Source organism: Orcinus orca, chromosome 15, assembly GCF_937001465.1.
Source record: "Orcinus orca chromosome 15, mOrcOrc1.1, whole genome shotgun sequence".
NCBI lineage: Eukaryota > Metazoa > Chordata > Mammalia > Artiodactyla > Delphinidae > Orcinus > Orcinus orca.
The window spans coordinates 31,883,352-31,908,191 of NC_064573.1; the positions used below are offsets into that span (position 1 = coordinate 31,883,352).

General features: G+C 37.8%; 1 protein-coding gene across 1 annotated transcript; it reads left to right on the forward strand.

Annotated features, from left to right (window-relative positions):
* The first annotated feature begins 18,443 nt into the window (after positions 1 to 18,443).
* Positions 18,444 to 20,228, forward strand: LOC117198660 (protein FAM136A-like). The gene has a single exon (XM_033416147.2). It carries the CDS (start codon positions 18,482 to 18,484, stop codon positions 18,896 to 18,898), a length of 417 nt encoding a protein of 138 aa, XP_033272038.1. The 5' UTR covers positions 18,444 to 18,481; the 3' UTR covers positions 18,899 to 20,228.
* Positions 20,229 to 24,840: the final 4,612 nt, after the last annotated feature.

Sequence of the window (24,840 nt, forward strand, 5' to 3'; positions counted from 1 at the left end):
AGTATAGTCATTTTCACAATGTTGATTCTTCCAATTGAAGAACATGGCATATCTCTCCATCTGTTTGTGTCATCTTTAATTTCTTTCATCAGTGTTTTATAGTTTTCTCTATAGAGGTCTTTTGTTTCCTTAAGTAGGTTTATTCCTCAATATTTTAATCTTTTTGTTGCAGTGGTAAATGGGAGTGTTTCCTTAATTTCTCTTTCAGATTTTTCATCAATAGTGTATAGGAATTGAAGAGATTTCTGTGCATTAATTTTGTATCCTGCTATTTTACCAAATTCATTGATTAGCTCTAGTAGTTTTCTGGTAGCATCTTTAGGATTCTCTATGTATAGTATCATGTCATCTGCAAACAGTGACAGCTTTACTTCTTCTTTTCCAATTTGGATTCCTTTTATTTCTTTTTCTTCTCTGATTGTTGTGGCTAAAACTTCCAAATCTATGTTGAATAATAGTGGTGAGAGTAGATAATTTTATCTTGTTCCTGATCTTAGTGGAAATGCTTTCAGTTTTTCACCATTGAGAATGATGTTGATTGTGGGTTTGTCATATATGACCTTTATTATGTTGAGGTAAGTTCCCTCTATGCCTACTTTCTGGAGGGTTTTTATCATAAATCGGTGTTGAATTTTGTCAAAAGCATTTTCTGCATCTATTGAGATGATCATACGGCTTTTCTCCTTTACTTTGTTAATATGGTTTATCACATTGATTGATTTGCGTATATTGAAGAATCCTTGCATTCCTGGGATAAACCCCACTTGATCATGGTGTATGATCCTTTTAATGTGCTGTTGGATTCTGTTTGCTTGTATTTTGTTGAGGATTTTTGCATCTATGTTCATCGGTGATATTAGCATGTAGTTTTCTTTCTTTGTGACATCTTTGTCTGGTTCTGGTATCAGGGTGATGGTGGCCTCGTAGAATGAGGTTGGGAGTGTTCCTCCCTCTGGTATATTTTGGAAGAGTTTGAGAAAGATAGGTGTTAGCTGTTCTCCAATTGTTTGATAGAATTGCCTGTGATGTCATCTGGTCCTGGGCTTTTGTTTGCTGGAAGATTTTTAATCACAGTCTCAATTTCAGTGCTTTTATTGGTCTTTTTATATTTTCTACTTCTTACTTGTTCAGTCTTGGAAGGCTGTGATTTTCAAAGTATTTGTCCATTTTATCCAGGTTGTCCATTTTATTGGCATATAGGTGCTTATAGTAATCTCTCATGATCCTTTGTATTTCTGCAGTGTCAGTTACTTCTTTTTCATTTCTAATTCCATTAAGTTGAGTCTTCTCTCTTTTTTTCTTGATGAGTCTGGCTAATGGTTTATGAATTTTGTTTGTCTTCTCAAAGAACCAGGTTTTAGTTTTACTGATATTTGCTATCGTTTCCTTCATTTCTTTTTCATTTACTTCTAATCTGATCTTTATGATTTCTTTCCTTCTGCTAACTTTGGGTTTTTTGTTTTTTTGTTTTTCTTTCTCTAATTGCTTTAGCTGTAAGGATAGTTTGTTTATTTGAGATGTTTCTTGTTTCTTGAGGTAGGATTTTTTGCTATAAACTTCCCTCTTAGAACTGCTTTCGATGCATCCAATAGGTTTTGGGTGGGCGTGTTTTCATTGTCATTTGTTTCTAGGTATTTTTTGATTTCCTCTTTGATTTCTTCAGTGATTTCTTGGTTATTAAGAAGTATACTGTTTAGCCTCCATGTGTTTGTATTTTTTACAGATTTTTTCCTCTAACTGATATCTAGTTTCATAACGTTGTGGTCGGAAATGCTACTTGATATGATTTCAATCTTCTTGAATTTACCAAGGCTTGATTTGTAACCCAATATATGATCTATCATAGATAATGTTCCATGAGAACTTGAGAAGAGAGGGTATTCTATTGTTTTTGGATGGAATGTCCTATAAATATCATAAGTCCATCTTGTTTAATGTATCATTTAAAGATTGTGTCTCCTGGGCTTCCCTAGTGTCACAGTGGTTGAGAGTCTGCCTGCCAATGCGGGGGACATGGGTTCGTGCCCCGGTCTGGGAAGATCCCACATGCTGTGGAGTGGCTGGGCCCATGAGCCATGGCCACTGAGCTTGCATGTCTGGAGCCTGTGCTCTGCAATGAGAGAGGTCACAACAGTGAGAGGCCTGTGTACCACACACACACACACAAAAAAAGATTGCGTTTATTTATTTTCATTTTTGATGATCTGTCCATTGGTGATAGTGGGGTGTTGAAGTCCCCTAATATGATTTTGTTACTCTCGATTTCCCCTTTTATGGCTGTTAGCATTTGCCTTATGTATTGAGGTGCTCTTACGTTGGGTGCATAAATATTTACAATCATTATATCTTCTTCTTGGATTGATCCCTTGATCATTATGTAGTGTCCTTTTTTTGTCTCTTGTAATAGTCTTTATTTTTATTTTAAAGTCTATTTTGTCTGATATAAGAATTGCTACTCCAGCTTTCTTTTGATTTCCATTTGCATAGAATATCTTTTTCCATCCCCTCACTTTCAGTATATATGTTTCCCTGGGTCTGAAGTGGATCTCTCATAGACAGGATATTTATGGGTCTTGTTTTTCTATCCATTCAACCAGTCTATGTTTTTTGGTTAGACCATTTAGTCCATTTACATTTAAGGTAATTATCGATATGTATGTTCCTATTACCATTTTCTTAACTGTTTGGGTTTGTTATTTTGGTCTTTTCCTTCTCTTGTGTTTCCTGCCTAGAGAATTTCCTTTTGCATTTGTTGTAAATCTGGTTAGGTCATGCTGAATTCTCTTAGCTTTTGCTTGTCTCTAAATGTATTAATTTCTCTGTCGAATCTGAATGAGATCCTTGCTGATTACAGTAACCTTGGTTGTATGTTTTCCCCTTTCATCACTTTAAATATGTCCTGCCACTCCCTTCTGACTTGCAGAGTTTCTGCTGAAAGATCAGCTGTTAACCTCTGGGGATTCCCTTATATGTTATTTGTTGTTTATCCCTTGCTGCTTTTAATATTTTTTCTCTGTATTTAATTTGTGATTTTTTGATTAATATGTATCTTGGCATGTTTCTCCTTGGATTTATCCTGTATGGGACTCTCTGCACTTCCTGCAATTATTTGACTATTTCCTTTTCCATGTTAGGGACATTTTCAACTATAATCTCTTCAAGTATTTTCTCAGTCCCTTTCTTTTTCTATTCTTCTTCTGGGACCCCTATAATTCGAATGTTGGTGAGTCTAATGTTGTCCCAGAGGTCTCTAAGACTGTCCTCAATTCTTTTCATTCTTTTTTTCTTTATTCTGCTCTGCAGTAGTTATTTCCACAATTATATTCGTGGTCATTTATCTGTTCTTCTGCCTCAGTTATTCTGCTATCAATCCCTTCTAGAGAATTTTTAATTTCATTTATTGTGTTTTTCATCATTGTTTGTTCTTTAGTTCTTCTAGTTCCTTGTTAAACTTTTCTTTTTTTCTCCATTCTATTTCCAAGATTTTATATCATCTTTACTATCATTACTTTGAATTCTTTTTCGATTGACTGCCTCTTCCCTCTTCATTTGGTCTGGTGGGTTTTTAACTTGCTCCTTCATCCACTGTGTGTTTCTCTGTCTTCTTATTTTGTTTAACTTACTGTGTTTGGGGTCTCCTTTTTGCGGTCTGCAGGTTCATAGTTCCCGTTGTTTTTGGTGTCTGCCCCCAGTGGCTAAGGTTGGTTTAGTGGGTTGAGTAGACTTCCAGGTGGAGGGGACTAGTGACGGTGTTCTGGTGGATGTGGCTGGATCTTGTCTTTCTGGTGGACAGGACTGTGTCCAGTCGTATGTTTTGGGGTGTCTGTGACCTTATTATGATTTTAGGCAGACTCTCTGCTAATGGATGGGGTTGTGTTCTTGTCCTGCTATTTGTTTGGCACAGGGTGTCCAGCACAGTAGCTTGCTGGTTGTTGAGTGGAGCTTGGTCTTAGCATTGAGATAGAGATCTCTGAGAGAGTTTTCACCATTTGATAATACATGGAGCCAGGAGGTCTCTTGTGGACCAATGTCTTGAACTCGGCTCTCCCACCTTTGAGGCACAGGCCTGACACCCAGCCAGAGCACCAATACCCTGTCAGCCAGCTTCCCTGTCAGAAGATAAGGGAGAAAAAAGAAAGAAAGAATAAAATAAAATAAAATTAAAAAGTAAAGAATAAAGCATAATTATTAAAAATAAAACAAAAAGTAATATAAAAAGAAAGAAAGAAGAGAGAAACCAAACTAAAAAAGAAATCCACAATGATAACAAGTGCTAAAAACTATACTATAAAAATAAATAAATAAATAAATAAAATAAAATGTACAGACAGAACCCTAGGACAAATGGTAAAAGCAAAGTGTACAGACAAAATCACACAAAGAAGCATACACATACACACTCATAAAAAGAGAAAAAGTAAAAAAAAAATACATATATCTATATGTAAAAAAAAGGAGGAAAAGAGCAACCAAATAAATAAATAAATCTACCAATGATAATAAATTCTAAACTAAGATAAACATAAAACTGAAACAAATTAGTTGCAGAAACAAACCCCAAGTCTACTGTTGCTGCCGAAGTCTACCACCTCAATTTTGGGATGATTCATTGTCTATTCAGGTATTCCAGAGTTGCTGAGTACATCAAGTTGATTGTGGAGATTTAATCCGCTGTTCCTGAGGCTGCTTGGAGAAATTTCCCTTTCTCTTCTTTGTTTGCACAGCTTCTGCGGTTGAGCTTTGGATCTGGCCCCACCTCTGTGTGTAGGTCACCTGAGGGCGTCTGTTCTTCTCTCAGAGAGGATGGGGTTAAACCAGCAGCTGATTAGTGTGCTCTGGCTCACTCAGGCCCGGGGAGGGAGGGGTACGGAATGCGGGGCTAGCCTGCAGCAGCAGAGGCGGGCTTGATGTTGCAATAGCCTGAGGCATGCCGTGTGTTCTCCCAGGGAAGTTGTTCCTGGATCACTGGACCCTGGCAGGCTGCACAGTCTCCTGGGAGGGGAGGTGTGGATAGTGACCTGTGATTGCACACAGGCTTCTTGGTGGCTGCAGCAGTAGCTTTAGCATTTCATGCCTGTCTCTGGTGTCCAGGCTGATAGCCGCGGCTTGCGCCCATCTCTGGAGCTTGTTTAGGCGGTGCTCTGAATCCCCTCTCCTCGCGCACCCAGAAACTATTTTCTCTTGCCTCTTAGCCAGGTCCAGACTTTTTCTTGGACTCCCTCCCGGCTATCTGTGGTGCACTGGCCCCCTTCAGGCTGTGTTCATGCAGCCAGCCCCATTTCTCTCCCTGGGATCTGACCTCCAAAGCCTGAGCCTCCGCTCCCAGTCCCTACCCACTCCGGCGGCTGAGCAGACAAGCCTCTCAGGCTGGTGAGTGCTTGGTCAGCACCAATCTTCTGTGCGGGAATCTCTCTGCTTTGCCCTCTGCACCACTATTGCTGTGCTCTTTTCCATGGCTCTGAATCTTCCCCCCTCTACCCCGTCTCTGCCATTGAGGGGGCTTCCTAGTGTGTGGAATCTTTTCTCCTTCACAGCTCCCTCCCAGAGGTACAAGTCCCATCCCTATTCTTTTGTCTCTGTTTTTTCTTTTGCCCTACCCAAGTACGTGGGGGAGTTTCTTGCCTTTTGGGAAGTCTGAGGTCTTCTACCAGTGTTCATTAAGTGTTCTGTAGTAGTTGTTCCACATGCAGATATATTTCTGATGTATTTGTGGGGAGGAAGGTGATCGCCACGTCTTACTCCTCTGCCATCTTGAAGGTCTCTGATTTTCTTTAATTAACAGTATTCATTTAAATTTTTGATTACCTGGTCTTTGTTGAAAAAATTCCTGTATATCCTGCCTGCTCCTTTCCCTCTTTGGAGCAGTTTCTCAGAGCTATCTGAGAGCATGCTTCCCAGGTTTAAATCCTCAGTTTTGTCTGCCAAGTAAAATATAGTTCTCAACTTTTAGGCTGCACTGTTTTTTATTCAGTCAGCAAATGTTACCTGAAAAAAGACTATACCACTTTGCAGAAGTCACCTTATTGCATTTCCTTCATTCCCTACCCAAGGTATAGCGATCCTAAACATTGATATTTAACTGTTTTCTAACTTCTTTGTTGGCTACACTTTGATTTGTATTAGTGCATTTGACTCTAACAACAACCCTACTCTCATGAAAATTGAACAACATCTCAAGACTACACAACCATCAAGGGATGGCCCTGATTCCTTGCAATCCTGATTCCAAGCCTTGTACCTTTTCTATTGCACACAGAAGTACAACAGAAACAACTCACAGAGCTGCTTTGGGCAATCAGGTTCAATTTTAGAGTTTGGAACACATGAGTCAGGAATGCAAGAAAATGGAACACAGAGGGCACTCAGAGGTAAGAGTTCCAACTCCACGTGGCAGCTGAGATGAGTAGAATGATATGCAGCAAGCACAGAGTTTCTTTCATCAAACAATAGTTCTTAAGACTTTTTTGACTCTGACATGAATATTTTCATTAGTCCTTTAAGTGATTTTCATTCTTTGTGGAGCATATAGCTTTAGAGAATTATGGAACACCCTTCCCCTGCTAAATTACTTTTTCCCAAAATGATGACTGGGGACCTCTGCCACTTACCTGCCTTGCTAGTAATAAACTAACAAAGCATGTTTGTGGACTTAGGTTTCAGTATTTAATCAAATACTCAAAACAGTATTTATCACTCTTTAAAATTAAATTAAAAAAATATATTTGTTCTCTATAGCCATTGTGTGAATGGGCATCAATGAAACCTACAATGTTTGAGTTAGCACTCTATTTTGGAAACAAGCTACTTAAAACTAAAGTATGTACCTAGTCTGTGTTAGGCCCCTGAAAGCCATATTGTAGAATCTGGTTACAGCTTGAAATATGTTACCTGAAACCCCAGCCTCATTCATTTCAGAAGAAATAGAGTGACAAGCAATTGGAGCTGACCAAAATAAAGTACTATGTACATTCAGTGAAGCTCGCATTTTAAAAAGAAGAAAAGCAAAAGCAAAACAAAACAAAAATCTATTCTCACCAAGTGAAAGCAAACTCAAGTCTAAATGGATATATTACTCCTTACTTTGGAAGAGTAGATACAATTTAAAATACAGCCAAGATTTCATTGAACATATTGAACACTTGTTCAATCAGACTTTGATGATGGAAGCATCTTGTTTTATTCACATAGATTTTGCTGTAGATTTTGCGAGTTGGATTTGTGCTTTTCATTTCTAGACATCAGAAATAAAACTAAGAGGTGTGCATTGTTGCAGTAGATGTTCAGTGTGATGTGGGTCACACAAAGTCATACTTCCAAATACTTTAGACACCTGGAGAATTCACTATGCTTCATGCATCATATGTTTCCCTGGTATAGCTAAACATTTTATCAAGAATCTAAACACTGATATTATGATATGACAAATTGTTGCTACAAGGATATTTTCCCCCCTTAACTCACACATATAGCTTTTTCTAAGAGCGTCCATACATCACAAAGCACTCATTGAGAGATTCTAATGTGTCCATCAAAAATTGCTCTTTTAACTCATGAGGAAAATATCTTGAGTGGCTGCTTTTGGAATTAACTTGACTAGCTTTTTGGCATTGTGAAAATACAGCCTTAATATGAATAGGGATTGGCTACAAATCCTAGAAAATGGACTTGTCAACTGACAAAGGATTTTACACTGTCTATGGTCTATTTCTGATGCTCTGGAGAGTTCAATTTGGTGGAAAGATGCAAATAACTAGATTTTATACTTTGATATCTAAAATCTGGAGTTCCACAGAAATGCACCAGGAGTTTCATTAAATTTTTATTTAAATTGCAATTAACATATATTTGAACATTTTTAAATGGTAGCAGAAATAAGCACTGTTTTGTTCTCATGAAAATTTATTCTTCCAAATATCACCTATTCTATTCTGACCCTTTCTTCTTTCCTGGAAGAACAATATCCAAACCTTTAAGCTCTTAATCAAATCTCCAAGTCCTTCTGGGGCTGGGCAGGTAATATGTATGGCTGAAGTGAGCAGGACATGGATGCATACTTATACATTGGGGAGTGGAGGGATGGGTGGAGGAAGCAGACAGCATTCAACCTTACCCACTATTGTGCTTACCTCTGGCATGGCTTGTTATCTTTCATCTTGGGAGAAGAGAGTAATTTTGTTGTTTCCATAGCCTATGCAGAAGAAAAGATTTCCATGTTTCTTAAAGTTTAGACCCATACACTGGGGTTGTTGGATGAGGTATTGGAGGAGTTAGCTGGGAAAAGATATTACATCTCCACAATGAGGATGAGTGGATGGGGGCTTTCTGAAAAGGTGAGCTCCTCATTCTCTCAGCTCACTAATCTTGCTGCAGACACTGAAGTGAGTGTTAAAGCCTGGGACATGAGAATGGTGTTCAAACCAGCAAACAGTATGGCTTGTTCAGAATAATGAATACACAATCTAGGGACTTCTAACTCCCCAGTCAATGATCCATTCATTCAACAAAAGCATTAAGTGTCTTTTTTGTGCTTAGTTCTGTATTACATGTTGGGGGCACAAAAACTCTTAAGTCAGGAGGAACTCAAAGGAAATTTTTGTTTGTTTGTTTGTTTTTTTCACTTGGGAATTTAAAAAAAAAAGAAAAAGATGAGGAGGCTAGTTAAATAAATGTTATTTGAAGCTCCAAAAAGAACCTAGTGTTATCCAGTTGGCCAGGGATGAGGGAGGGGAGTCTGTTTTAGTCACAGAGAGCACTGGGAACAAAAGTAAGAAGGCAGGAAACAGGACAGCATGATGGTAGCAGATACAAGCAGTGAAAATGGCCAGAGAGAGAGGAGTATTGTGAGGGGCAGAGGTAGAAGGGGAGTGAAAAATAAAATTAGGGAGGTGGAGAGAAAATCAGGACTCTCTGGATGGATGTTGTGTGTTCAACCTTGTCCTACAGTCCAGAAGATGTCTTAAGATTTTGAAGTGTTTTGATTAAAGGGAATGTGAGGGTTGGTTTGTTTGTAAAAATACATTACTATCCTTACTATTTTATTTTACACATTGGAATCTGAGGTTCAGAATTATGGAAACTTGCCAGTAGTAACACGCTTACTAAGCAAAAATGTCACTCAAACCCAGGACAATCTGACTCCAAACTCAGTGCTCTCTCTTCTAGAAGACAAAACCTTTACAAAACTGCACAATGGCACTTTGATTTGAATATCCACAAGTGCTCACAGATGTCCCTGAAAACTCTAACAATCAAAAAGGGAAACAAAATCCATAATGCAGAGTTTTAAAATGTCATTTAGTTTGGATGACATGGATCCAATTATGTCTAAATTCTACTTTCATCTGGCTAACATGTGCAGAGCCAGGAGCCTCTCAATTTGACCTATCTGAGCACTTTTAGTGAAGAGCATCTGTGCCTGTCTGACCTAGCCAGAGCCTATACTGAAACCCTACAATACCACACCAGAGGTCACACATGACCTATCACTGCCACAATTGGAGGCAGGAGGAGTTCTGTTCTCAGAGATTTTCCCATCTAATTGAGCAAAGCCAACTGCTTTAGGTCAAACTATTAAAAATAATATGATCATCCAAAACAGGGGGATAAGGAAGAAGATTACTTTCTTATTACATTTTGCCTAAATATTTCAAGTTTAGTTGTCTTTTTCTCCCCCACATCATGTTTTAATGATACAAGGAGTGAAAACACCTTCACTGGAGGTCTGTTCATCAGTGTTCTCCTCATAGATCAAAAATAAAATAACTCTTAAATTTCCACTTCTCTTCATTCTCCAATATATTTCAATGTCAGTCTCATAGTGAGCCACTCTTAGATGTCATCTGCTTTTGTGAAGTTGACCAATTATATTATTATAGTACAGTTAGCCTTGAACAATTTGGAGGCTAAGGGCGCCCACCCTCCTCTCAGTCAAAAATCCGTGTATAAGTTATAGTCATCTTCCATATATACACAGTTCCTCTGGATCCAACCAACTATGGATAATGTAGTATTATAGTATTTACTATTTAAAAAATCTGCATGTGAGTGAACCTGCACAGTTTAAGCCCATGTATTTCAAGGGTCAACTGCATAAGTTTTCTTTGGCTGGTCTCAGATTTCCTACTTATGAACTGACAATTTAAGAGAAGAGGACATATGTTCCCAGAGTTTTATCTCTATTTCTTCTGGTTATGTAGATAAAACCAAATGTCCCTGAGTTTCCCAGCCTTCAGGAGACCATCGTCCCTTTAACATCCAGTAACTATCATTAAGTCTCTGGCACTGATTTTTTATAGGCAGCTCTATCCCCAGGTTGTAAGGAATAGGAGTCCTAACAGATCAACATTATAGAATCTCAGTAGTATCAACAAATAACATCTGTAAGACAAACATGAGTCCAAATATCAATACATGCTCAAAATACATTCTGAATTATTCAATTCTCTATTTCCATTTATGGATATACATTGCTTATTGCCTTGCTCATCTTTCCAGCAGAGACAATCAGCTTTCTTCCTCAATTGATATTTTCTCCTAGAATATGACGTCAGTACAATAAAAGTCTGTGATAGACTGAATAATGGCCCCAGAGATATGCCCACCCCCCCACCAAAGATATCCTAATTCCTTGAACGTGTATGTGTTACTTTATACAGCAAAAGTGACTTTGCAGATGTGAGTAAATTAAGGATTTTGAGATCGGGAGATTATCTTGAACCACAAGTATTCTAAGAGGAAGATAAGATTTGATGCTGAAAAAGAAGGCAAGGTAAGCACTGAAGCCAAATACTATGCTGCTAGCTTTATAAATAGAAAAAAGGCACCATGAGTCAAGCAGTGCCATTAATGCCATTCTACACGCTGAAAAAGGGGAAGAGAACAATTCTCCCCTACAGCCTCTGGAAGGGAGCTGGAAGGAGCACAGCTCTGCTGACACATTGATTTTGGCCCATTGTAACTAATTTTGTATTACTGATCTTTAAACTGATCTTTAAATAAGAGAATAGGTGTGTGCTATTTTAAGTCACCAACCTTATGGTAATTAGTTACAAGAGCAATATAAAAATAATACAAAGTCTAAATAATTAGGAAATTTGATCTATTAGGGAGCAAATAATTACTTCTAATATCAGAAAACTAAACAGATAATGCTTTCGATGGTTGATTCTTTGTGGGTTACCCACATCACTCTCAACCTCCATCAGGCTCAGTTAACCTTCTATTCTTGTCAGTCACCTAGTTTGTAATGGCACTTCTATTCTGCATATCTACATTCTACATGCATTTCAAGTATATAAGTTTCCTCCTTCAATAGGAATACTGCAAGTCTTGGGCCCTCCATACTTGAAGGAAGATATCATGCTTTGCTTTTGATTTGTTTCCCTCAGAATGCCTACTGCGGATTGCTGCATATGAGGGTGTTTAATAAATATTTGTTGAGTCACTCAATGATTGATTGATTAACTATTCTAAAGAAGCATTGGACCGAACTAACCATGACGTGGTTAAAATAAATGAATTAGTCCTCATTTACAGTGAGGAAGAAGGCCTTGTTTAGCCAACTTTAGGAGCAATCAAAAGGGTAATCAGTGCCAAAAAGGCAGGCAGGCATACACACACACACAGCCTCCAAATTCAGTGATGTGGAATCAGAACCTTTTGGGGAGTGGTCCTCAGGGGTGGTTTTGAAGAATGAGAGTGAAATAACTGTGACCATTGGTGACAGAGAGCCGCTCAGCAATAGTTCTCCTAGCCAAACCAGTTATGTTTGGAGAGTCAATTATGCTTGAACAGTAAGCTAAATCAAAAGAAACTTAGAAAAATTTTTCACATGAAGAATATAACAAAACATCTCAGTTAAAAGAGAGCATTTTTCTTAGAATCAAGAGAAATTACTCTTTCAAAAAACTTACACAGTAAGCAAAACAAGTCATATCCCTATTCAATTTCAGTCCATCATGACTATATGACCATTGCCAGCAGACAAAAATCCAATCTTTAGTTTGATTCCAAGCTTTGTTCTTCTTTGACTTCCTACCTTGTATGATGTTTTGAGTTTTTAGTTCTAGCTGATGGACAACTCAAGCTCACAATCATCCCCTTTGTTTTGTCTCTCCTTCTTCTCTTTTTGTCACAGAATGTGTTTTCTCCCAGCTCAACTCCTTTTGAGTTGATTTAACTGTAAATATTGTAAAGGGATCAAAATTTACAAAATATTAAACCGATGGCCAAATTTCTAATTTAATTTTGTGTTAAAGCTCATCTCTTTCATCCCCATTCTCAACTAAAGTTATCTCAGGCTCTTATGATTCATAGCCTATTGGGGTGTGTGTGTGTGTAATTATTTAGCTTTTTGAGATTTTCCTCATTCCATCCTTCTCTGCCTTCTAAGAAAGAATAAGGCCATCCCCTGACAAGTGGAAACTTTCATAGCTCAGGAGTTGGAGAAGAGCTGTATGATCCTGGCATCTCCTTCAGGTTCTTGCTGTGTTCGTGGTGGTACCATCTGGTCACCTCATCCATATTACACTGAACTGATTTCAGTGAGATTTGCCTGGTCCTACCTGGTCTTTGAGACATGATACTGGATGCTGCTGAAGTCAATGCCATTCCTTCCTTCCTGACTTGATAATTGCCTCAGCATATAGCCTTGTACATACCTGAATTACTAAATATGGATAATGTATGCAACCTCCCATTCCTGTGCCTGAGAAATTAAAAATCAGACATGACATCTGAATCTTCCCAAACCATCAGAATTTTCTGTTCCTCATACTCACTCACGTTTGCCTCTGACCTCTTGCCTATCACTATTCTCTCCTGGTACCACCTCCCACTGACAAGAAAGATTTACCTTCCCCTGTATGAAACAAACTCTCCTTTTTTATGATATACTCTTTTGCTTTTCCTATACATTGGCTACAGTATGGTCAAGGCTGCAAATAGTTATTCTTTTCTTCACTCTATTTTATTTATTTCTGCTCTATTCTTTATTATTTCCTGTTTTCTGGTAACTTTAGGCTTTGTTTGTTCTTCTTTGTTATATAAGTTCCTTGAGTTACATTGTTTGAAATCTTTCTACATTTTTAAAATTGAAGTATATTTCATTTATAATATTATATTAGTTTCAGATGGACAGCATAGTCATACAGTATTTTTAAAGATTATACTCCATTAAAAGTTAGTAAAAGATAATGGCTATTATTCCCTGTGCTGTACAATATATCCTTATTGTTTATCTATTTTATACATAGTAGTTTGTGTCTCTTAATCCCATACCCCTAACAAGCCCCTACCCCTTTGCTCTGCCCTCTGGTAGCCACAAGTTTGTTTCCTATATCTGTGATTCTGCTATTGTTTTGCTATATACATTCATTTGTATTATTTTTTAGATTCCACATATAAGTCATATCATACAGTATTTGTTGTTCTCTGACTTATTTCACTAAGCATAATATTCTCTTCATCCATCCATGCTGCTGCAAGCAGCAATATTTAATTCTTTTTTATGGCTGAGTAATATTTCTCTCTCTCTCTCTCTCTCTCTCCCTATACACACACACACACACACACACACACACACACCCCCCATAGCTTCTTTATACATTCGTCTGTTGTTGGACACTTGGGTTGCTTCCATAACTTGACTATTGTAAATAATGCTGCTATGAATATTGGGGTACATGTATCTTTTTGAATTAATATTTTCATTTTTTCCTGGTTATGTACCCAGGAGTGGAATTGCTGGATCATAAGGTAGTTCTATATTTAGTTCTTTGAGGTACCTCCATACTGTGTTCCATAGTTACTGCACCAATTTACATAATGTACATTCCTACCAACAATGTACAGGGGTTACCTTTTCTCCACTTTGTCTTGAACATTTGTTACTTGAATATTTCTTAATGAAAGCCATTCTACAGGTATGAAGTGATATCTCATTGTTTTGATTTACATTTTTCTAATATTAGCAATATTGAGCATCTTTTCACATACCTGTTAGCCATCTGTATGTCTTCTTCAGAAAAATATCTCTCAGGTCTTCTGACCAGTTTTTGACTGGGTTGTTTGCGTTTCTTTTTGATATTGAGTTGTATGAACTGAACTGTTTATGTATTTTGGATGTTAACCCCTTGTAGGTTATATCATTTGCAAATATTTTCTCCCATTCCAAAGAATGTCTTTTTCTTTTGCTGATGGTTTTCTTTGCTGTGCAAAAGTTTTTAAGTTGAATTAGATCCAATTTGTTTATTTTTGTTTTATTTCTATTGCCTTAGGAAACAAATTCAAAAAAATATTGCTATGATTTATTTCAAAGAGTGTTCTGCCTGTGTTATCTCCTAGGTGTTTTATGGTTTCAGGTCTTACATGTAGGTCTTTAATCCATTTTATTTCATTTTTGTATATAGTATGAGGGAATGTTCTAATCTCATTTTTTTTTACATGTAGCTGTCCAGTTTTCCCAGCACCAATTATAAAGAGACTATCTTTTCTCCATCATATATCCTTGCCTCCTTTGTTGTAGATTAATTGACCATAGGTGCACGGATTTACATCTAGGCTGTCTATTCTGTTTCATTGATCTACTTGTATGTTTTGTGCCAGTACATTGCTGTTTTGATTACTATAGCTTTGTAGTACAATTTGAAGTTTGGGTGGGGGGGGTCATACCTCCAGCTTTGTTCATTTTTGTCAAGATTGCCTTAGTAATTTTGAAGCTTTTTGTGGTTCCATATAAATTTTAGGGTTATTTGTTCTAGTTCTGTGAAAAACAACATGGTTATTTTAATAGGGATTGCCTTAAACCTGTATATTGTTTTGGGTAGTATGGTCATTTTAACAATATTAATTCTTCCAATCCAAGAACATGGACTATCTTTCCGTTTATTTGTATAATCTTCAATTTTCTTCATTGATATTTTATGGTTTTCAGAGTATAGGACTTTCAGCCCATTGGTTAAGTTTATTCCTATGTATTTTATTCTTTTTGATGCAATTGCAAATGGGATTTTTTTTGAAATTTTCTTTTGATAGTTCATTATTAGTATAGAGAAAAGCATATATTAATATATATATATATATATATATATTTTTTTTTTTTTCAGTATGTGGGCGTCTCACTGTTGTGGCCTCTCCCGTTGCGGAGCACAGGCTCCAGACACACAGGCTCAGCAGCCATGTCTCACGGGCCCAGCTGCTCCGCAGCATGTGGGATCTTCCCAGACCAGGGCACAAACCCGTGTCCCCTGCATCAGCAGGCAGACTCTCAACCACTGTGCCACCAGGGAAGCCCTAATATATATATTAATCTTATATCCTGTCACTTTGCTGAGTTCATTTATTAGTTATAATAATTTTGAGTGGAGACTTCAGGGTTTCCCATGTAAAGAATCATGTCATCTGAAAATACTGACGGTTTTACATTTTCCCTTCCAATTTGGATGCCTTTTATTTCTTTCACTTGCCTGATTGCCATGGCTAGGCCTTCAAATCCTATGTTAAATAGAAGTAACAGAGTGGGTATCCTTGTCTTGTTCCTGAATTAAGAGGAAAGGCTTTCAACTTTTCATCATTGAGTATGATGTTAGTTGTGTGTTTTTCATAAATGACCTTTATTATGTTGAGATATGTTTTCTCTATAATCACTTTGTTGAGGTTTTTTATCAGGAATGGATGTTGAATTTTGTCAAATGCTTTTTCTGTGTCAGTTGAGATGAACATTGTGATTTTTAGCTCTCCTTTTGTTAATGTTGGGTGCTACATTAATTGGTTTGTGAATGTTGAATCATCCTTGCATTCCTGGAATAAATTCAACTTGATTATGGTGTATGATCTTCTTTATGTATTGTTGGATTCATTTTTGTAATATATTTTGAGGATTTTTGCATCTATATTCATCAATGATACTCGTCTGTAATTTTTTGTGTTATCTTTGTCTGGTTTTTGTATCAAGGCAATGGTGGTCTCTCAGTATGTATTTGAGAGTGTTCTCTCTTCTTCAGTATTTTGCAGTAGTTTGAGAAGGGAAGGTATTAGCTCTTTTCATATGCTTGATATAATTCCCCTGGGACATCATTTGGTCCTGGATTTTTGTTTGGTGGGAAATTTTTATTACAAATTCAATTACCAGTGATAGGTCTGTTCAACTTGTCTGTTTCTTCCTGATTCCATCTTGACAGGTTGTATCTTTTAAAAATTTGTCCATTTCTTCCTGGCTGTCCAATTTGTTGACATATAACTGTATATAGTATTATCTTATGATTTTTTACATCTCTGTAGTATTGGTTGTTGTTTTTTTTACCTCTTTCATTGATTATTTCATTTATTTGCATCCTTTCTTTTTTCTTCTTGGTGAAGCTGGCTGAAGGATTATCAATTTTGTTTATATTTTCAAGAACTCAGCTCTTTGTTTTATTGATGTTTTCTATTTTTTAATCTCTATTTTATTTATTTCCTGCCTGATCTTCATTATTTCCTACCTTCTGCTGACTTTGAGCTTTGTTTTTTATTCTTTCTATATTTTTTTTAGATGGTAGGTTACGTTGTTTATTTGAGATTTTTGTTATTTCTTGAGGAAGGCCTGTATTGCTATAAACTTCCTTCTTAGAACTGCTTTTGTTGCATCCCATAGATTTTGGAGTATTGTGTTTACATTTCCATTTGTCTTGAGGTATATTCTGATTTCCTGTTTGATTTCATCATTGACTGACTTGTTTTGTAGTAGCATGTTTTTAGTCTTCAACTGTTTGTTATTTTCCCAGTTTTCTTTTTGTAATGAATTTCTAGTTTCATACAGTAGTGATTGGAAAAATGCTTGATATAATTTCTATCTTAAACTTGTTGAGACTTATTTTGTGGTGTAGTGTGTGATTTTTCCTGGAGAATGTTCCATGTGCACTTGAAAAGAATGTGTATTCTGATGTTTGTGAATGGAATATTCTGTAGAAATCTGTTAAGTCCAAATGCTCTATTGTATCATGTAGGACCATTGTTGTCTTATTGATTTTTCTATCTGGATGTCTGTCCATTGATGTAAGTAGAATGTTAAAATCCCTACAATTATTGAACTATTGTCTATTTCTCCCTTTATGTCTGCTAATATTTGCTTTATATATTAGGTGCTCCTATATTGGGTGCATATATGTTAATGAGTATAGTATCCTTTTCTTGTAGTGATCCCTTTGTCATTATATAATGTTTTCTTTGTCTTTTGTTTTAGACTTTGTTTTAAAGTCTATTTTGTCTGATATGACTATTGCTATCCACAGTTCCTTGTTTTCATTTGCATGAAATATCTTTTTCCATTTCCTCACTTTCAGTCTGTTGTGTGTCTTTAGCCATGAAGTGAGTCTCTGGTAGGCGGCATATTGAAGGGTATTTTTTTATATCCAATCAGCCACCCCTATGTCTTTTGATCAAAGCATATAGTACATTGACATTTAAAGTAATTATTGATAGGTATGTACTTGTTGCCATTTTGTTACTTGTTTTCTGGTTGTTTTTGTAGTTCTCTGTTCATTTCTTTTTTGTTGTTCTTCCTTCCCTTGTGGTTTGATTATTTTCTTTAGCAGTATGCTTGTGTTCCCATCTTTTTAGTTTTTGTACATCTATTGTAGGTTTTTGTTTTGTGTTTACCATGGAGTTCGTATATGTTGACTTGTAATTTTATCTACTTCTATTAAACTGGTAGTCATTTAACTTCTAACACATTACAAAGATTTACATTTATTTCTCCATACTCTTACATTTTGTGATTTTAATGTCATATTTTACATCTTCCTTTTACATTTTTTTTGTCTTTTAATCCACGTACTGGCTTATTTAAGTGGCTGACCCTCAGTCCTTACTATATATTTGCCTTTCCTAGTGGGGTTTTCACTTTCTTATGGAGTCTTACTTCTTTTCCACTTAGAGAAGACAATGAAACATTTCTTTTATGTTCAGCTTAGTATTGATGAACTCTTTTAGTTTTTGCTTGTCTGAGAAGTTCTTTAATCCTCCTTCTATTCTAAATGATATTCTTGTTCAGTAGAGTATCCTAAGTTACAGGTTTTTTCCTTTTAGCACTTAGAATATTTCATTCCACTCCCTTCTGGCCTGAAAAGTTTCTTCAGAGAAATCATCTAGTAGACCTATGGGGATTCCTTTGTATATGACTTTTTGTTATCTCTTGCTGCCTTTAGAATTCTCTCTTTAACTTTTGTCATTTTAATTATGATACATCTTGGTGTGGATCTATTTGGGTTCATCTTATTTGGAACCCTCTCTCCTTCCTGTACCTGGATACCAGTTTCCTTCTTCAGATTTGGGAAGTTTTCAGCCATAATTTCCTCAACATCATTTTTGAACCCTTTCTCTCTCACTTTCTTTCTAGAATGCTTATAATGTGAATGTTGGAACACTTAATGTTATCCCAGACATCTCTTAAATTGTTTTCGGTCCATGTGGGTGCCGGCGCGGCACGGAGCAGCGCCGTGTCGCCATGGCGGAGCTGCAGCAGCTCCGGGTGCAGGAGGCGGTGGACTCTATGGTGAAGTGTCTGGAGAGAGAGAACATCCGGAACATGCAGGGCCTCATGTTCCGGTGCAGCGCCGGCTGTTGTGAGGACAGCCAGGCGTCCATGCAGCAATTGCACCAGTGCATTGAGCGCTGCCATGCACCTCTGGCTCAAGCCCAGGCTCTGGTGACCAGCGAGTTGGAGAAGTTCCAGGACCGCCTGGCCCGGTGCACTATGCATTGCAACGACAAAGCCAAAGATTCAATTGATGCAGGGAGTAAAGAGCTTCAGGTGAAGCGGCAGCTGGAGAGTTGTGTGACCACGTGTGTGGATGACCACATGAACCTCATCCCAACCATGACCAAGAAGATGAAGGAGTCTCTCTCATCCATTGGGAAGTAGATGTCTGCTATTGGCCATCGGGGCTTAAGGCAGGAGTCTATTTAAGAAGAGAAATGGGGATTTGGGTTTTCTAAGGAAGGTTTATGAATGAGGAAATTAAGGATGGCAGCAAGTTTAAGGCCTATATCACTTGCCTCTGGACACTGGTTCCTTTGTGTTTGAAACCTAGAAAGTGAAAAAACCTGGTGCTAAAATTGGGGTCAGAGATAGCACAGGAGAGTTTTTGTGATCCTAAATTTCACATGGCAAGTGCTTATCCTGGCAACAGGGAGTCTCCCTTGTACCAAACCACAGCCCTCCAAGGTACCAGATTCTCTTAGTACACGGATACCAACAGGCTGGCAGGTTCATCTGACCTGCTTATGAGCTGGTGGAGTGTGAGGAGAGGTGTTTCTGTTTGTTGCCAACCTCCTGTTTACCAGAAGGATCACTACAACGTTTCCCACAAACTGGAAATAAAACAAAATCCATGAGGTCACTAATTTAGAAGGGGAAAGGGGGCTTCTGGGGATTTGTTTTGCGTGGTTTTGTTTTATATACAAGGGCATGAAGCTACTTTAAGATGTAGAGTTGGGAGAGGTAGTTTCAATAAAAACTTTGAAAGGGTCCTTGCGGATATTCATTTCTGGCCGTCAGGACGTGGATGCACATTTCTTAAAATTCTCACACATGACATCTTTCAGCCTGGAGACCCTGCAAAAATATAAGAAGCACTATCACACTGGTAGGGGAAGCAAACCTTCCCTCTGACTGGCAGCCATGATGAGCCCTGAGGCTGTCAGCAGCAGAGTCAGCCGAGTGACAAGACAATCTTGCAGTGACACTCACCCTTGAAGGGAAAGGGGATTTTGATTGTGCTATATGCTAGTATTCAAGAATGAACAGTGAAAGAGGAATTGTTAGCTGCTTAATTAAGAGAGTTATGAAGTACTGGCTTTGGAAAAATCTGGTTTTCATAAAACAAAATAGAATGAAAGCCTACACCCAGTATTGCTTACTTTGCCCCCTGTGATAACAGAGCTCTGTTGAAACAATCCCTTGGCAACACGAAGGTCAAAGGAGAAAAAGTAAGCAACTCGGGCAAGCTGTGACTCCTTTAGAGCAAAAAAAGGGACAGCCCTCTGTTACCAAATACTACTTTTGCAACATGCGTTGTTCTTGCCCCAGTTCTGGCACCTTATCGTTTTATTAAGGACCTTGTGTTTTTACCAACTTATTACTTGAAATGATAATATAGCCTGTCTGTTTGCTGTTTCAAGACTGTGATATATTTTCCTAGTGGTTTGGTTTTAAAAATACATAAGACTTAATTTTTCTTCCAAAAAAAAAATTGTTTTCATTTTTTAAAAATGTGTTTCGTTTTCCTTCCTGCTGTTCTGATTGGGTGAATCCCATTATTCTATCTTCCAAGTCACTTATGCATTCTTCTGTATCACTTAGTAAGCTATTCATTCCTTCTAGCATGCTTTTTATTTCAGCTATTGAATTATTCACTTCTGATTGGGTCTTTTTTTTTTTTATTTTCTAGTTCCTTGTTAAAATGTTCACTCTTTACATCATTTTCCCTAGTTCAGTTAATATTTTTATTACCAATGTTTTGAATTCTCTATCTGGTAGTTTTTAAAATTTCTGTTTCATTATTTATTTCTCCAGGGGTTTTTCTCTTACTCTTTCAATTGAGAGCAGTTTCTCTCCCTTTTCATTTTGTTTAACTTTCTCTGCTTCTATCAATTTAGGTGAAACAGTAGACTATGTGTGTCCAGTGCCTTTGGTGGGAGAATTGGATTTGACATGATGCAAGCCATATCTTTCCTCAGGGTGTGCTGGCAGCTATCACCTTGATAGGGAGTGGCTCTGGAGATAAACAGCCTAGAGCCAGCACTGGGTGTAAGGCAGAACTTTCTCTCCGCTCAGTGGCTATCACCACCCTATTGAGGGTGGGGTCTGATCCCAAGTTGCTGGAGGAAAAACCCTGAGTGTTGGGCCCAAGCTGACTCTACTCCTTTTAAGTGTGTGTTTTTCTCTCTCCCCACACAAGGACCCTTGCCCCAGAAGAGAGGAGTGCTGAGGCAAGTGGGACTTGTATGCATACAGAAGTCTGGTGCACTGCCTGTGTAGGGGCATGCATCTCTTCTCAGATGCAGCTTTATATGCAAGTTTCCTTTGTTCCTCATAGCTGATCACTACCTCCAGTCTTCCACCCTTTCTTGGAATCAGTCTGCAGGGCTGGCAATGTCCACATGGATTTTCAGCTCGTATTGGAAGGTAAGTTATGATGGAACAACTGCTCTCAGAGATCTGGGTGACTTCTGAAGAATATTTGAGTAAGCACCAACAATGGGTGCCACCACCCCACCCAGGTTCTGCCCTGGAATCAGTTTACCTCTGAATCCCACAGTAAAGTCTTATCCCTGGTCATGGGCACCCCAGATCCAGTGCCAAGCTGTGGCATGGAGTGAGTGAGGTTGGAGTATTTGCTTAGCTTGGGCTAGAATGCCCAGTGAGGCAGTAGTGAGAAACCCAGAAACTGCAATAGCAGTTCTCTCCCCATCCTGCCTCAGTGGCGAGTTCTCTTTGTCTCTCACAGCTGATCATTGTCCACAGCCTCTGTTGCTCCCACCCTGTTATAGAACCACCTCACAGGGCATGGAGACCTGCATGGTTTCTCTGTGTATCACGGGGTGAACTGTGATGAAGTGGCCACTCTAAGATATCTAGGCAGCTTCTGGGGTGCTGCTTTAGTAAGCTACTAGAGCAGACCTCTCTCTACCCTGCCTCAAAGGCTAGCTAGTATGAGCATCCTTCTCATGAATGGACTCCAGGATTCCCTCAACCCTGCTGTTTGTCCCAGCAGTCCTCTAACCAGCCAAGGGTGTTTATCTCCTTCATGTAGGATTCCAGGACTGAGGTGCCCAACCTGTGGCTCAAACCACTCACTACCTAGTTTGGATGTCTACCTGTGTAATCTCTTCCTCTGGGTTCCCTCACAGAGGCACAGGTCCTGGCCTGATTTCTTTTCTTCCCTTTCTACTTGATTACATGTGTATCTTTCTTACAGCCTTGGTTGTACAGTATTCCTTCTGCCAACTTCCAGTTAGTTTTCAGTGAGAATTTTTCCACACTTAGATGTATTTTTGATGTGTTCATGGAGGTAGGAACTCCACGTTCTCTTACTCTGCCATCTTGATTTATTAAAAAAAAATCTGTTGTTTCTTAATATATGTGTTTATTGCTATAAACTTCCCTCTCAGAACTGTTTTTGTTATATTCATAAGTTATTGTATTTTGTGTTTCTATTTTCATTTGTCTTAAGATATTTTTAATTTCACTTCTAATTTCTACTTCAATTCATTAATTGTTCAAGAGAGCATTAACTTTCATATATTCATGAGTTTTCCAGTTTCCTTCCTGTTATTTGTTTCTGGTTGTATACCATTGTGGTCAGAGAAGATTCTTGGTATGGTTTAAATCTTCTTGAATTTGCTAAGGCTTGTTTTGTGGTCTAATATATGGTCTATCCTAGAAAATATTCCATGCGCACTTGAGAAGAATGTGTGTTCTTTTGTTGTTGGATAGGATTTTCTGTATGTCTGTTAGGTCTGTTTGGTCTATAGTGCTGTTCAAATCTGTTTGAGCATCAATAAAGCTGTTTTTTTTATTGATTGTCTGTTTGAAAGATGTACCAATTATTGAGAGTGGGGCATTAAAGTCCCCAGCTATTATTATTATTATTATTTTTTTTTTTGCGGTACGCGGGCCTCTCACTGTTGTGGCCTCTCCCGTTGCGGAGCACAGGCTCCGGATGCGCAGGCCCAGCGGCCATGGCTCACGGGCCCAGCCGCTCCGCGGCATGTGGGATCTTCCCGGATCGGGGCACGAACCCGCGTCCCCTGCATCGGCAGGCGGACTCTCAAGCACTGCGCCACCAGGGAAGCCCCCCCAGCTATTATTATATTCCTGTTTATTTCTCCTTTTAGCTCTGTTAGTTTTTGTTTAATATATTTAGGTGCTCTGATATTGGATGCATAACTGTTTACAACTATTGTATCATCTCAGTAGATTCACAATTTTATCATTGTCACATAATGACCTTATCTGTTTCTTTTTACCATGTTTAGTTTAAAGTCTATTTTATCTGATAATAAATGTAGCCATCTCTGACTTTTTTAGTTACCATTTCCTTAAAATACATATTTCCATTCCTTCACTATCAATCTATGTGTGTCACTAAGTCTTAAGTGAGTCTTTTGTAGATAGTGTATCACTGGATCTTATTTTTTAATCCATTCAGCTGTTTTATGTCTTTTTATTGGGAAATTTAATTCATTTACATTTAAAGCAATTATTGATAGGTAAGGACTTACTATTTCCATTTTGTTAATTGTTTTCTGGCTGTTTTATAAATCAAATAGTTATTGATAAAGGCCAAGTCTTGGATTTCCAAGTAAAACTAGCCTGCCTTCAAGACTATTATTTTATTTGGAAATCTAAGATATCTTTTTTTGAAATTCAAATATGAGCAATGATATATTTTACCTAGTGAGAACTATTTTATTTTTTCTCTATAGTACTGTCTATATTCTAATTCAGAGATACAGTCAAAATGCTCTATCTACATAACCTTAACTTGATATTTAGCCAGTCCTTGAATTCCACTCTGGTATGTAAGAAAACACATTTTATATGTATTTAATTCATAATTTTCATCATCTTTCTGAGGAATATGGTCATTAAAGTTTGCTTTCTGAATTTGAGTGCTCTGAATAAAAAAAAATATATTGGAATGAAATTCATTGATGATTAAGTGTTATAAGGAGAGGGGGGAAGAGACACCTAAAGGCTGGTGGCTTGAAGAGAGAGGAGACAACTGGCAAGAAAAATATGCTTATGGGAATTCATCAGAGACTACACTGAGGAGCTTGGTATGCAAAATACTCTGTCATTTCTCCTGCCAACTGCTTAATAAAATTATGTATTTCACTAATGTCTCTAATGGAAGTAGATTCTAGGAGTAGAATGTGAAGAATTTCTGAGTCTACCAAATTGCTGAGTGTCATTGCTTCTTTGGTCAAGACGCAGTCAACCAAAACCTCAGTTAAAAGTATTTTCTATCTTGAGATTCTACAAATGTCATATTATATTTATTTCATATTTTATTACATTTATACCAGTGATGGGAGAATATTAGACAAATAAAATTGCTTAGTGAGTTAAACTAATTACATTATTTTTTAAAGAATTTTTTTTTTTTTTTGCAGTACATGGGCCTCTCACTGTTGTGGCCTCTCCCATTGCTGAGCACAGGCTCTGGATGCACAGGCCCAGCGGCCATGGCTCATGGGCCCAGCCGCTCTGCGGCATGTGGGATCTTCCCGGACTGGGGCACGAACCCGTGTCCCCTGCATCGGCAGGCAGACTCTCAACCACTGTGCCAACAGGGAAGCCCTAAAGAATTTTTAATTTATAAATTCTTTGCTGAAATAATATATTACAAAATTCAGTACAACAGGAGGAGCCTGTGTGAATGTAAAACTAAGTGCAATATCTCTACAACTGTCTGATTGTTCATAGCAGGGAAGGATCAAAGTGAAAAGAAAATTTTATCTTTAAAACCACAATGCTCTTATTTCTATTACAGACATGGAGTAAATTTAGTTATAGAGGATACCTCAGGCCCAGTAAGAAAATCCTTGACGTATATTTGACTTATCTTCTCTCCTAGTTCCTTCAGAAGCCATTTCTTCTAAACCTCTATGGTCAATGACAAACTCTCTCTGAATTCCTGGCAAATGCTTTACCTAACAGACAGAGTATTAAATATTTATTTTTGGTTGATAAAGTCTTTAACCACCTAAGTGCACAATTTTCCAATTACCTTTTCAGAAATCATGTGCAGGAATAATTGAACTAGAAGATGAAATCTTAGCTCTTTCACTGATGTG